Raw genomic sequence first — 14,424 nt, forward strand, 5'->3', positions numbered from 1 at the left:
TGACGTGTGACGCGGGCTGCTGAGCGTCCTGTACCTGATGACCTTGCAGTCCTTGCAGGTGACATGGAGCTGGAACATGTCGCGGTACTCCACGCTCTCGATGAGCTGCAGCGGGACCTGGAGGAGGCAGAGAGAGGGGCGATTCGGGACACTGACGGCTGGAGCGCGGCCCCTCGGGTCTCAGCTGGGCGCAGACCGCTGGAGGAGCGCTGAGACCCGGGCCTGTGGGCCACTCTTAGTCACACAGGCTAGCGGCGGCCTACAGGCTCAGAGAACAAGCCCCCTCACGAGGGCAGACTCTGCCAGCACATGCAAATTACCCACAGCCCGAGCCACAGCGGCCTCCCTGCGTGTTCGCAGGCCAGCCGTGTTCAGATGTGAAGTGCCTCGTGAAAAATTCATGCCAGATGCACTTTGCTCCTGACAAACACTCCGGCAAGTACGAGATGCGTAATAATTTACTTCCAGTCAATCGTCAAAACACCCAACACACCTTTCTGCCACGGGATACAAAGCAGGGACCCGGACTGACCTGACTGGATTTGGATAGCGAGATCACCGGTTTGCATCTTTGTACATTTCCAAAGCAAATCTTCTTAAATTCAACTCGACTTTTCAATGCAAATGTGCTCCCTCGCACCAGAGATTATGCTTGTACGTGCACACGTGCTTGTTAGGGGAGAAGTCTTTTATTGGTGAAAAACAACAGGCATGTGCCATCATGATTCATCTGAAATGCTGGGTTTTGGTTTTAGTGACTGCGCAGCTCAGCTGGGGGACTGCACACTGTGAAACACAGCAGAGCTGGCAGCAGGAGTTTCAGCAAATGTGCGTTAGTTTGGCCTCTCAAATAATGTGAACATGTTATACTGACGGGACTGGTCTGGGAATACAAAATTCTTTCTGAGGGGGGGGGGTGCAGGGTGGTAAAAAAAAACATTGGGACAAAAACTTGTTAAAGCAGAGATTGATGATATTAACAGTTCCATTTCCAATTCCACACGCTCAAGACTTCATGCTGTACTACAAGAACACGACAGAGTTAACACACTCTACGCCCTTCAAACAGATCCCGCAAAACAGCAGGCACGTCCGGTGCAGGCAGGCAAGGCTGTTAGAGTACTTACTGACACCTCACACGAACAATTCTGATGTTCAAGATAGACAAACAACAAACAGACATAAAGCAAAGGGTCAAAATGTAGGCCATCACGCTGAGCCGCTAAAGAGCTTGGTGTATTTTAATTCACCCGCTCTAATCTGCCTCAAAAATGTCCCTGCGACCCAAAACCCAGCCCCAAATTCCTGGGGCGTTTGTGAACAGCCCGCCCCTCTCTCTCACTCTCTCTCCCTGAAGGGACTCTCTCTGGCTCAGGGGCAGATCTGTATCCACTGTGAAACAGCTATTCAAATACCTCACATCTCCCCATAACAACTACACAGCGTGCTGGCAGTGAACGCCCTGCTATTTCACAGGAACATGGTCAGGCAGTGTTTCTGGAAGCCGGGCCGTTCGGGGCGAGTGCATGACTCCTAACATGTGATGGTACAGCAATCAGCAAGAGACTGAGCGATCACGCCGAAGCAGAGATACAGAGAGAGAAGTGGAGACACACTCAGACAGAGAGAGAGAGAGAGAGAGAGAGAGAGAGAGAGAGAGAGAGATACAGAGAGAGAAGTGGAGACACACTCAGACAGAGAGAGAGAGAGAGAGAGAGAGAGAGAGAGAGAGAGAGAGAGAGAGAGAGAGAGAGAGGAGAGAGAGAGAGAGAGAGAGAGAGAGAGAGAGAGAGAGAGAGAGAGAGAGCTGTAAAACAAGTGCTCTGTAAATGTGTGTATTGTCACCATAGAGTTTCTGGCATAGTCACCCTTCCTGCATGATCAGCTGACTTTCCTCAGAGCGAGTGTGTAAACACGTTATTTACCACACAGAAAATCAACACGCTGTGAAAAAGGCAATCTGTTCAAATTCTCTCCAACATAATAAGCATTTGGACACACTGCACCTTAGTGTAGGCACTGAGGTACCACGGTGAAGGAAACTAGTCTATACTATCTCCTGGGCTAAGGGATACAGCAAAGCCTGGGTATTCACACAGAAAACCTAACTCTAAGAGGAAAAACAACTGGCCCTAATCACTGCAATGAAATAAATGTTCTACAGGGGTCACACACTTACTACTACTACTACTAAACCACATGATTTGTAAAAACATACATGAAATGGCTCTGGAGTAACTGCTCAAGGAGAACTTGTTGATACTGGGAATTACTTTTGAGTAGCAGCCAGCCTACCAAGTAGGGAGGGGCATTATAAACAGCTTTCCTTCAAGGCCAAATTATGTCATCTTAATTAAGAATCACAAAATGCGCCGACAAAAACTTCTGGAGAAATCCCAATTTAATTAGCGGCATGACAGTTCAATTTCGATATTAAATTTGATTCTCTGAAGCTCTTGTGTTTTTTTTAACATAAATTGCAGACATCTAACTATTTGGCTGAAACTCATGAAAGATAAATATATGCGATTAGCCAAACAAAACAAAAGCATCCTCCGCACACAGAACCCATTGTGCATCTACATATTTTTTGTTTTCATTTATTATATTAGAGCAAAAGAACACAAAATTAAAGAAGATGGGGGGAACTGGCTGACTAGCTGTCGGTTTGCATGTGAACCTGTGACTGTGCCAAGCCATGTTCTCCCCAGCACAGCATGTTCCATGCATTTACAGCTCTGTGTGAAGGGTTATAAACATCAGATCACGTAACTCTGGGGAAATGTACACTTTGTCGTGCTTTCTGTTTGCAGAACATTTTTATATCTCAAGTATCTGACCCGCTCGCAGAACATGAAGTACCCTCCACTGTTCATACATTCCCTCTGAGACAACCTTATGTACTGGCACATTAACCAGAGAATCAGACTATTCTAGAAGGAAAAGAGTCAAAGCAAAATAATGTAATGTTACAAATGTGTGTCAGCAATGAGTTATCATCGTTGATGAAAACAATAATTGATTTTTGGTCAGCAGTTTGTCCTCCATTAATTAATGTGTGAAATGTTTCAGACGGGAAAAGGGTCAAATAGGGTTCGCACTTGCTACAATGCAACCATTCTCATCTGTTCTGGGCTAGCTACCATGCCATGTGAGATTTAGGCAATTTCAGTGTCTGGGCAATCAAGACTGGCAGACGGAACCCCTCTGTCATTCAATTAAACAGCTTTATATATAAAATTTCACAGGAGAAAATATGTCTGCAAACAAAACTTTTTTGAGCTATAGCAAACTACTAAGTTGAACTAACCACTGAACACAACCAGGCATAGCTACTTCTTGACCATTTATGACCATTTAGTTGTTACACACTACAACAATCTCACAGTAGCCACAGGCCAGTGAGGAATATGTGTTGGGAAACTTCAAGTCAGTTCAAAAAGATGGTCCTACAGCTGAAGCTGGTAGGTGTCAGTGGGTGGATGGGTGGATGGGTGGTGTGTGTTCTTACATTGACGATGGACTCTTTGAACTTGATGTGCAGGCGGTAGCTAGACATAGCGATGATGGCATCCTCAGCTCTCCCCACATACTCTGTGAACTCCCCATGCAGTTCTGGAAAGGGGACCTACAGACAGGACAACGTTACACATTAACACCGCGGACAGAGAACCTCAGTCAACACAATAAGCTCGGAAGAGATGGAGAAGGTCTGACAGCGTGAACACACCATGGGGAGTCAGGAGAGTTGCTGCTGTGTGTGCAAACATGCGTGGTGTGGCCTTACGCAAACCCAGGGAACTCAGTCTCACCTGCAGGCTGTCCTCCTCCAGGACAGGGGACTTCCTGGGGAAGATCTGATTGGCCTGGATGCACTCCAGGCTCTGCTGCCCCTCCTCTTCCTGCAGAACAGGAAACTGTGTCAGCCAGAGGAGAGGATGCATGAGGCTCCGCACAAAGGCACACATGAACCAGTGTTCTTCCATTCCCACAATCTTCTGCTCTCTCCTGACCCACAATCCTCTGCTCTCTCCTGACCCACAGGTCATTTGTGAGCTTGGACTAAAATTCTGTTCAAATAGGCCCCTGTTCAAAGACACATCCCAGATCCCCTGTACCGACCCAAAATCTGGCCCTGGCCGATCTCACCATCACTGAGCCACTTCTTCCGTCCCACAAACATTTGCCCTCAAAGCACGCCCTCTGTTCAAAAGGCCCGCTGTAACAACCCTGTCCTGTAGGGTGCCAACCCGCCAAAAACACCTACGCAGTGTTCTTCTCTGAAGTCAAAAATATCATACTGCAAGTACTTCTATTTACAACCAGGCCTCGTAAAACACATTACGGGGCTAAATCTGCAGCGCTACATTTAATCAGGGACACGTTCGATTTTTTTTCGGGGCTGTGTCTGCCAGCTGAAAAGACAGCACATGTGAAACAACGTGCTATAGCCTGCACATATACCGAGGGCTGTGTGGAGCAGGAGGGCTGTGTGGCGCAGGAGGGCTGTGTGGCGCAGGAGGGCTGTGTGGCACAGGAGCGGAGCACAGGAGGGCTGTGTGGCGCAGGAGGGCTGTGTGGCGCAGGCGGAGAGCACAGGAGGGCTGTGTGGCTCAGGGGGAGAGCACAGGAGGGCTGTGTGGCGCAGGGGGAGAGCGTGGATGTTCGGGGACAAAGAAGGATTATAGCAGCTTGCCGCGGCGGACGGTAAACGGCTGGCTGCAGCACATTCCCCCGGCCGCTGGATCAGCGGGATCACTGTCTGTGACTGAGCCCACAGCCCGCATCAACACGCCTGAGAGGACACGCCGGGACACGGCTATCACTACGGCGATCAGACGGGGGGGAGGGGGAAGGTCTGTACCTGCGCCGCGGGACAGCGACTCTACACCACTTCCCCTCTCTCCCTGTCCCTGCAGACACTGTGTTACGTCAGGTCACATCGGGTACGCTCAACCTCACTCCCAAAGGTCTGTCGCAGAAAATAAACCATCGATCGCTCCCTGGTGCAAAAAAACATGCAGACTGGGTGGGGCGTTGGCTCTGTGCCTCCGGTGTAACTGTTTGACGCCGCTGCCCAGCCGCTGGGGTGGAGATCAATGCGCGACTTTCCCATTCCAGAGGCAGACAGCTGATTCGGAGGCAAAATAAAAACAAACCAGCCTAGCCACCGGAGCTGGCCCGCACGGTGAAGGAGGGCGGCTTCTCTTACCATGGCCCCAGTGAGAGAGTGCGGTACACCCGGCCCGGACACGCCCACCGTCTCCACCAGAGCCAAACTTCACTCTGGCAGGGCGAGAAGAAGGGGAACAAGATGTTAACACTCCACTGACTGTGCGGGACAAGGGCAGTACTCTCCAACACCAGCCAGAGACCACTGCCGTCTGGCAGAGTAACACTGAGCGGACTGTCCCCACACAGAGGCATTCACTCTGTGCCAGCGTACGTTTGGGCTGCGAGAGCGCTTTAGAGAGATGAAAAAGAGGCATTACTGTATTATGTGCGATTATGGTGATAAAGCGTACGGGACTGATGCAGGGCTTTAGACTCACCAGAGAGAGAACACAGGAGATGCAGTCTTCAGATTCTGTTGCGACAGACCCACTGAGAATGAGGACATTGAATTCTGAGGGGAGAGAGACGCAGGTTTCACAATTTTTAAACAATTTTTAAACCGTAAATAAACGAATAATGGAATGGTTTAAGTGGACAAGCACAGTCCCTGGGCACACTGGTGAACAGTTTACAGTGCTGCGAATCTGATCAATGAGCGTTTTTCCTGTGATGAAAAATGATCGATCCCCGCTGATATCCAGCTGATTTATATACAGTTTCACTGGAGAGGAGCTGTCGCTTCCACAGACCGAGGTGTTGTGAGGGAGGGGCCGCTGGTGTGCCAGCCCCAATTCAGTCAAACCACAGCAACACATCAACTGGCTGGACCACACAGTCCGACTGTTTAAACAGCCGTTCTATAAGAAACACATTTCATCGAGAAGAGTGAACTCAAGACAAGTCATCAAGACTCATCTGATAGCCTCCACTTACAAAGTTTCCCCCGTTTTACACACTGAACTTTGGGCATTAATTTATCAATACACATTATTAGTATTAATGCCAACCACACACTGCAAAGGTATCTCAGTCTTCACGGAATAAATAATCATATTTTATTTTTTTGCTTTCACATACTGACAAAACAAGTAGAAAATCTAAAAGTGAGGACATTTTCTATATGTGTATTTTGACTTAGATATTCATGGAACTTTAAAAACAATTCATATTCGAGTTTGAATATCACATCAAATATGCAAGGAGCACCCAATGCTGACCATGATGAAAAAGGCTGTGCATGTTGGAGTGCATGTTTCTCGCAACTCGGGCAAGGCTAAATATAACCAGGAACGGAGCGACACTGAAGACGATCCCGAGATCAGCTGGGGGGTTTGACCAGCGGCCAGCTCGCCCTCTCATTCAGCCTATCCCACAATGCCGCAGCTCCAGAACACTAACCGCAGGCCGCGGGTGTGATGCAACGGGCCGGCTCTCGCTCTGTGTGTCAGCGGCAGTGCCAGCTCAGCGCTTCCTCTTTCCTTATCTCCCTGCGCCGGCTCCTTCTCCGTCTCTCTCTGCCCAAATCAGATAACCGCGCACCGCCCCACTGCGCAACACAGCGGCGCTTCGCTAAACACCGCTACAGGTCACGGCGCACGCCCACGGAAAGCTCACCTGCGAAAGCACGGCGGACGGCCTGGAAGGGCTGTGTGGGACGTGAGGCCTGTCCTTCCGATAAGCACCTTTTATAGTGCCGCCAGCATTCCAGCACGCTTCAATCACAGAGCGGTCCAGCCTCCATTCCTACTGGCACCTGACCGTGTCCTCTCCCACATCCTGTCTCCAGTGCGTGGCAAAGAGCAGGCCGGCTCATCACTCTTACTTGGTAGACCAGTTCATAGTTATGCACGATATGAATGATCTTTAAGCATATCCTGCATATTGCGCTATGCACAGGTCAGACCTCGTTCTCCATTAGCATTCACGTGTTCTACCCCAGTTGTTCTGCTATTGCCCATCCATTCCATACATTTTGCTGACCTATGCTTCACTACTTTCTAGACATCATTTCAACACTAAACATATTGTAATGCACGTCAGTATCATGACTGTTCCAAAATCCTAGAACTATAAAATTGTCCACCCCTAGAACATGTGGATCATGCCAAATCCCACTAGAAAGCAAGAGACACACTGAGCACTGTGCAGTACTGCATGATGATAAAAACACACGCCTCAGTGCTGGTGGGTGCTGATTAAACCTGCCCTATCGGCACACACGCAGACATGTTTATCCCATCTGGCTCATGACCCACTGTCCCCACCCCAGCTCTGGCCCTGCTCGCGGGGGCACAGGTTAGGCCCCTTTCAGCCGCTCCGGGCCCGTGACTCACGATCCAGCAGCTAGCCCTCGGCGCACAAAAACAACATCCCAGGGAAAGAAGTGGAGACTCTGCCGAGTGGGTTGTGGCACACGCACAGAGCACGGGCTGGGGAGGGTGCAGGAGCTGTGCACTGGTCTAACCCGCTGAGAGCTGCGTTCCAGACTAACAGAGGTGTGTCTGTTTTAACCTGGGTGGTGGCAGCACAGTAACTGCCAGGCTTTGGAATTGTGCTATACTTTTTTTTTTTACATTTTCATTCCTCACAAAAGCAAATTAAACATTTACAAGTATTGGCAAGGCCAACTGTTGGCATTTTTGATGCGGTGCTTCCCGTTTGAGGTGGCGTTGAAGGTTGTGCCTGCCAGCAGATCTCTTAATGGCGACATTATGCCACCCCTGGCAGTGACCACAGCTTAAGAGTGTGACAGTGGGGAGAGGAGGGAGTATCAGTGTCACTCTCTCAGACAGGATTTCACCAGGTGCCATGTTATCAGTGATAAGGGTTTGAGGTGAGCTCTGTGTTCAGTCTGCGTTCCCATCCAAACCCCGACACTCCTCCCTCAGCCTCAATCACACTGCCTGGCAGAGCCAATGGAAGAGCTGGCCCTGCTAAAGGAAGGTGATGTCATAGCCACCATTGTGCCATTACTATACATCTCCATCAGAGATGCCCTCAAAGTTATATATGCTTCCATTTACTCTCGTGCATTCAGATATAAATCTTAAACATGCAGTCGAACTAGAAAATCCTGGACCATACAGGTACACCGCAAGATTGAAAATAAACACAGATTTCGATTTTAAGTAACATGAAGATTACTTTCATTCATGTTCAGGGTTTCAACCAAACGTTCCCATATTGCAAAAAGCAATAGTCTCCATGTTACGAAGGGGATAAACGTTAAAGAACATTATGAACAGTTGAGTAATCTTATGAATATGGAAGTTTCAAACATCCTATCAACCCCAGTAAGAAAAGCGTTCTCTATCACATGACAGTCACATCTCATAACACAAGGGCTTTAAGTGTAGCACCAATTAGCAGCAGCTGACTGCTCCTTGCCCCAATAATAATCCCGATCCAAACTCAGAGGTTTCTACTTAATTAAAGACTGTTTATCTCAATCGTGACTGAATGAGGATTTAAATTTTATTTGGTTAGCAGTAAGATCCACATCATCACCGAAAACAGTATAAAATCACCCCATAATTATTAACGTGCACTAAACTTCAATGCACTAAATTAGTAGTGTTTTTCGTAACAAAAATATGCTAAAATTAAGCAAAATCCGTACAACAATTCACTGTTTAAAGTATTCGTATTCGCAACTTGTCAGTCAAAAGAATAACCGACAACACATCTAAAAGCTAAAAGGTGAGAAGATTCTTCCCCATTCTCAATATCAGTCACTATAGAATATGTACTGTGGGTTGTTGCTTACTAGCTTCCTAGCCATTGTTGTTGCAGTTGGTTTAACATCTGTAAACTAACATTTCGCATACAGCTAAAACAAATGAGTCCGGAAACGAATGAAAATGTCCACTGGTGAATTAGAATGTGCAGCTATTCGGATTCCTCATGATAACATAAACATTAAAACAGTTGATAGCATTCGCTTACCAAAAGTTAGCTATCGATAGCAAACGAGTAAAAAATGAAAACAATGGTAAAATGAGAGGTAGTTATTCTAATGAAGGGGTGGCGAACTGCCAGCCTGTTTCTGAACAATACGTTCAGAAATACTGCAGCCTAACTGCAAAAATAAAAGTTCATGGTATGCAATAGCTAAATCAATATCAACAGACTAAATACTAACCAGCTCGCAATGACAATTAAGCGTCATGCTAGCCACCTAGACAAGTCCAACCATTCATAAAGGAAACACGTAGCATTAGACAAGTTAGTTAACGTTAGCAAAAATGTCCAAGTTATTTATTGCTAATCTGACAACATTTTAATTGGTGCCTGGGGATTTATGTTGCGAGCTAGTTAGCCATCTTTGTACCATCTTGTCTTACCCAGTCGTGTCAGCTTAAGCTTGCTAGCAGGCTGGAGCTACGCTTGAAGTTCCTGGTAGCTAGCTAGCTAAAAAGCTATATCAGTTTAACAAGCATATTTCAATTATTAAATATGTGGTAATGTGTTGGCATTTCTAGCTAAATCCAGTCGATTATTAAAATCAGACTGGTTAGCGAAACTAACAGTTTCGCCCTGTTTCTTGTTCTCTTTGCGGCGTTTGGATGTAGCTGGACAGTTAGGTTAGCTAGCTAGCAGGCTAACGTTATTTTCTTGCCAATTGATGGTTGCTTGATAACAGTTAGCTAGCTAGCCAGCAGTGTCTTTTTCCGATCCGTCGACATAACGTTAGCGATTATTTCTCGCCTCATTCGCAAACTCCTTTCAAGAAAAACAACTTAATTTGCTCGTTCTAAACACGCCGTATTTGCTGTTATGTTCAACCATTAGCGTTAGCCCGAGCGCGTAGTGTGGCCCTCTGTGTCTCCCTTATCCCAGCTTGGCTGACAGGCTCTGTTTTTGTTGTTGTTATGAGATGGAGGGCGGACCCCCAAGTCGGAGGCCGCAGCCAAAACACACCAAGGCAGAGAGGCGACCGGCGCACTCACCGAGAGGGAGCTCCGGGAAAGACTCAGCTGAGGGTTTCGTCGACGATTTGTGCACTTTGACTGCAATAAATAACAAATCATACAATAAATAAACTGTCAAATCCAATAGCCGTATCAGTCCCTTCTGCTAAAGCGCCGAGTCGCCATCGCCGCGTATCCAACCCTGGACTCCGCACGTGACGTGACAACGTACGTAGTATTTGTTGCGTAATCACGTTCAGATCGGGAGGAGGGGTTGTACCTAGTTAGTAAACCATCGATCTGCTGGACGCTGTACGTAGTAAACAGGAGATTCGCGAGTTGTGTTTCTGCACGTTCATTTCATTCTGTTACATTTGTCGAAATGTAGTCAAAGATTACATTAAGAATGGCCTTTGGTTGGCTGCTATCAACACAGGGTAAAGTTCTGACAGTTCGTTGTATATGTGGGTCAAACTTGTATTTGGGAGATTGGATACTATTTGAATAGGCCGTTTTAGAACAATCCTGCAGATTAGAACCAAACCTTTGTACTCATTTACATTACATTACATTACATTATTGGCATTTGGCAGACGCTCTTATCCAGAGCAACGTACAACAAAGTGCATACCCATAACCAGGGATAAGTTCGCTGAAAGACCCTAGAGGGAAGTACAATTTCAACTGCTACCTGTACAACAAAGATAAGGACGAGGACCTTTTTTTTTTTTTTTGAGAACAAATAAACAAACCGAGCAATAGTGACCAAAGTGAACTATCCAAACACTGCTTACCTAGCCAACTAAAAATACCGATACACAAAGCACATCACAGAGACAACAATTAAGGTTCACAGGGAGGTAGGGAGGGACGGGGAGAGGTGCTGCTTGAAGAGGTGTGTCTTCAGCTTGCGCTTGAAGGTGGGGAGAGATTCTACAGTTCTGACCTCAACGGGGAGTTCGTTCCACCACCGTGGAGCCAGAACAGACAGTAGTCGTGAGCGTGAGGTGGAGGTTCGGAGAGGGGGAGGTGCCAAGCGGCCTGTGGAGGCTGAACGAAGAGGTCTGGCAGGGGTGTAGGGTCTGATGATTTTTTGTAGATAAGCTGGGGAAGACCCTTTAACTGCTTGGAAGGCTAGCACCAATGTTTTGAATTTGATGCGAGCCATGACAGGCAGCCAGTGGAGGGAAGTATGCAGGGGGGTGACGTGTGAGTATTTGGGAAGGTTGAAGACCAGACGAGCTGCTGCATTCTGGATGAGTTGGAGGGGTCTGATGGCGGACGCTGGGAGGCCAGCCAAGAGGGAATTGCAGTAGTCCAGGCGGGACAGAACCATCGCTTGGACCAGGAGCTGGGTCGAGTAGGGGGTGAGAAAGGGGCGGATTCTCCGTATGTTGTATAGGAAGAACCTGCAAGACTGGGTCACCGTTGCAATGTTCTCGGAAAGGGACAGTCTGCTGTCCATCACCACGCCGAGGTTCCTTGCACTGGGTGACGGCGTGAGTGTGGTATCCCCCAGGGAAATGGAGAGATCCAGATGGGGAGAGGTTTTAGCAGGGATGAATATCATTTCAGTCTTGCCTGGGTTGAGCTTTAGATGGTGGTTGTCCATCCAGCTCTGGATGTCCCTCAGGCAAGCAGAGATACGGGCTGAAACCTGCGTATCAGACGGCGGGAACAAGACGAAGAGTTGGGTATCGTCCGCGTAGCAGTGGTAGGATAGCCCATGTGCAGTGATCACAGGGCCAAGGGAGCGAGTGTAAAGAGAAAAAAGAAGCGGGCCTAGGACTGAGCCCTGGGGAACTCCTGTGGCGAGGGGCCGAGGTGTCGATACCGAACCAGCCCAGGCAACCTGGAAGGAGCGACCAGAGAGGTAGGACTCAATCCAGTCCAGGGATGTGCCACAGATGCCCGTTGCTGACAGGGCAGACAGGAGTATGGAGTGATCCACAGTGTCGAAGGCAGCAGAGAGATCTAGGAGAATGAGAACAGAGGAGAGGGAGGCTGCTCGTGCGGCATGGAGTGACTCACTGACGGAGAGGAGCGCAGTCTCTGTCGAGTGGCCCGATCTGAAGCCAGACTGATGGGGGTCTAGCAGGTTGTTGTTAGAAAAGAAAGAAGAAAGTTGAGTAGAAGCGGCTCGTTCTATAGTTTTAGAAAGGAAAGGAAGAAGAGATACCGGGGGGTAGTTCTGGATGATGGAGGGATCCAGAGTAGGCTTTTTTAGCAGCGGAGTGATGTGGGCCCTCTTGGAGGATGCCGGAAAAGAGCCGGAAGACAGGGAGGAGTTGACAAGGGAGGTGACAAATGGGAGAATGTCAGGTGTGATAGTTTGGAGAAGAGAAGAGGGGATAGAGTCAAGGGCACAGGTTGTAGGGCGGTGGCAGAGCAGGAGTTGAGAAACATCAGAGTCTGTAAGGGGGGAGAAAGTGGAAAAGGAAGGGATGGGCCTAGAGGGGGGGAAGGGCACAGTGAGGGGGGCGGTGGTTGTAATACTATTTGGTATGAACTATAATTTTAAATCAATGCAAAGACTTGCAACAGCTAGAAACAAAATTGAATTTAGCAACAAAGCTGGTCCTCAATGCATTGAGTTTTGTTAATGCCTGACAATTAAATTAAGGACTTTTATGGAGTTACTATTTGCTGTATATACCCTATTATTAGGGCCACCAGTTTGTCTCCTTGTGACCTGTAGCGATTTAAGCTTGCATTTCAATGGTTATCCTCCAGGGGTCTCCATAGACAATCCAAAGGCACAGCCAAGTGACTAATTGTACAATTGAGTTTCTAATTGCGACATTTATAGACACAATTAGTTGGGGAGTCAGGTCATTGATGGTCATGGAGAGCCGCAGGGTCTGCTGGCTTTCGTCATTACTCGGTGTAGTACTGCAACTGATCAGTCAAAACAGTTGATTCCACAGTTAACTCAGGTCACCTGTTTTTTCATGTCTGAATCAGTCACTGATCTTGGCAAATAACAGCAGAGAGTCTCTCCAGGACCAGGATTGAATATTGCTGCGGTAAAAACGCATCCATATAAAGCAGGGGTGTCCCATTTTGTCTGAAAAGGGCTGATATGGTTTTTGTTTGGGAGCAGTAAGATACCTGATTTTACTTAAACTTGATTGAGGACCATGTTTAGTTCATTTGTTGAATTGTAATTCTTTCCCTTTTTTTGTGCAAGTTAAATGTTATATAGCTGCTCTCATTTTTAATGTCATTTCCCTGTACATTTAAAAATACTGCAGCATGTCCACAGTAGTAAGTAATCAAACTGAAATTAACACATTACAACTTTGTAAACATTGTTGTCACTCATTTGTGATTAATTAGTGACAATTACGTTATAAACTTACAATGTGCAAAGGAAAAATTATTTGAGAAGAGGCTTGACAAAGAGGCGATCACGACCTCTAGCTGGTGGAGGACTGAAGTTCAATGTCTCCTCAGTTTTAGGAGAAGCAAAATTCCAAAGCCCGGCTTCTCTACTATAATGCCTCCTGCATTTAAAGGCCTTTAACTATCTCTATACTTAAAAATGTTTAACATCCAAATAGTCTAGCATAGCAGAATGACGTACTGTAGCCTGGGTAGGGAGCTTTGTCACGGTCTGTGACATTCTTGTGGTAGCAGAAGCCTAAAGTTGTAGCCATGCAGTTGCACACACTTCACATCTAGCTACCTATGTAAATTGTATACTGTAACCCTTTTCACGGTGCACTGCTGCTACACAATTGGCTGATTAGATAACCGCATGAATAAGTAGGCGTAATAAGTAAATAAGTAAAAATGTTCCTAATAAAGTGCTTGGTGAGTATATGCACATGATGATATGCAGCGGCCCTTTCTTGTTGATTAACCGTGATCATATATTTTGCACACGGCATTAATATGGGAAAATACTTAATATAAGTTATGTAAAGAATTTCATTTTCAAAAACTACTGATTTTAAAAGGTCATTTGACACTAGCACTGGTTTATAACAAAGTATTAATATGATACATGACCATAGTTTTGGTAATTTATGTTGGTCTGATATTTGTGCTGTTAATATAGTGTGTGTAGAGTACTAGCAATTGCTTGTAGAATAGGACTGTAATGCACATAATAACATTTCAGGTGTTATCTGTGGGATAATTGGGGTCATGGATGGACTAAGGATTTGTATGGTAGCTCACAGAAGTCTATTTATATGTAAGTCTTATTAGAACATACAATATGGCAGTAGAGTTTTGCGTGTTAAATGATGCTCAGCAGTGAATAATGCATGGATGCATGATTAGCAAGAAATTTTACATACATGATATGTTTAAGAAGTACTGTACATTACCTGCAGTGATGTACTATTTTCTGTGTATGGTGTTAGAGCAAAGGAGAAGACATTACCAGTAC

At 46.7% G+C, this 14,424-nt stretch overlaps 1 protein-coding gene across 7 annotated transcripts in view; it reads right to left on the minus strand.

Annotated features, from left to right (window-relative positions):
- mtmr3 (myotubularin related protein 3) overlaps window positions 1-10,251 on the minus strand; it is a 28,806-nt gene extending 18,555 nt beyond the window's left edge. For 3 of the 7 annotated variants that reach the window (XM_061259562.1, XM_061259560.1, XM_061259557.1), the window contains exons 1-7: window positions 10,065-10,251; window positions 5,553-5,626; window positions 5,213-5,286; window positions 3,813-3,917; window positions 3,512-3,628; window positions 1,128-1,148; window positions 35-117 (exon numbers count right to left, since the gene is read on the minus strand). In XM_061259562.1, the coding sequence (XP_061115546.1) occupies window positions 35-117; window positions 1,128-1,148; window positions 3,512-3,628; window positions 3,813-3,917; window positions 5,213-5,215 (329 nt within the window). In that variant the 5' untranslated portion in view covers window positions 5,216-5,286; window positions 5,553-5,626; window positions 10,065-10,251. Of the gene's footprint in view, window positions 1-34; window positions 118-1,127; window positions 1,149-3,511; window positions 3,629-3,812; window positions 3,918-4,464; window positions 4,735-5,212; window positions 5,287-5,552; window positions 5,627-10,064 lie in introns of those variants that run through there. The other 4 variants (XM_061259561.1, XM_061259559.1, XM_061259558.1 and 1 more) reach the window with 3 other exon arrangements.
- Between the last annotated feature and the right edge of the window lie 4,173 nt (window positions 10,252-14,424).

This window comes from Conger conger, chromosome 11 (genome assembly GCF_963514075.1).
Source record: "Conger conger chromosome 11, fConCon1.1, whole genome shotgun sequence".
Classification (NCBI taxonomy): domain Eukaryota; kingdom Metazoa; phylum Chordata; class Actinopteri; order Anguilliformes; family Congridae; genus Conger; species Conger conger.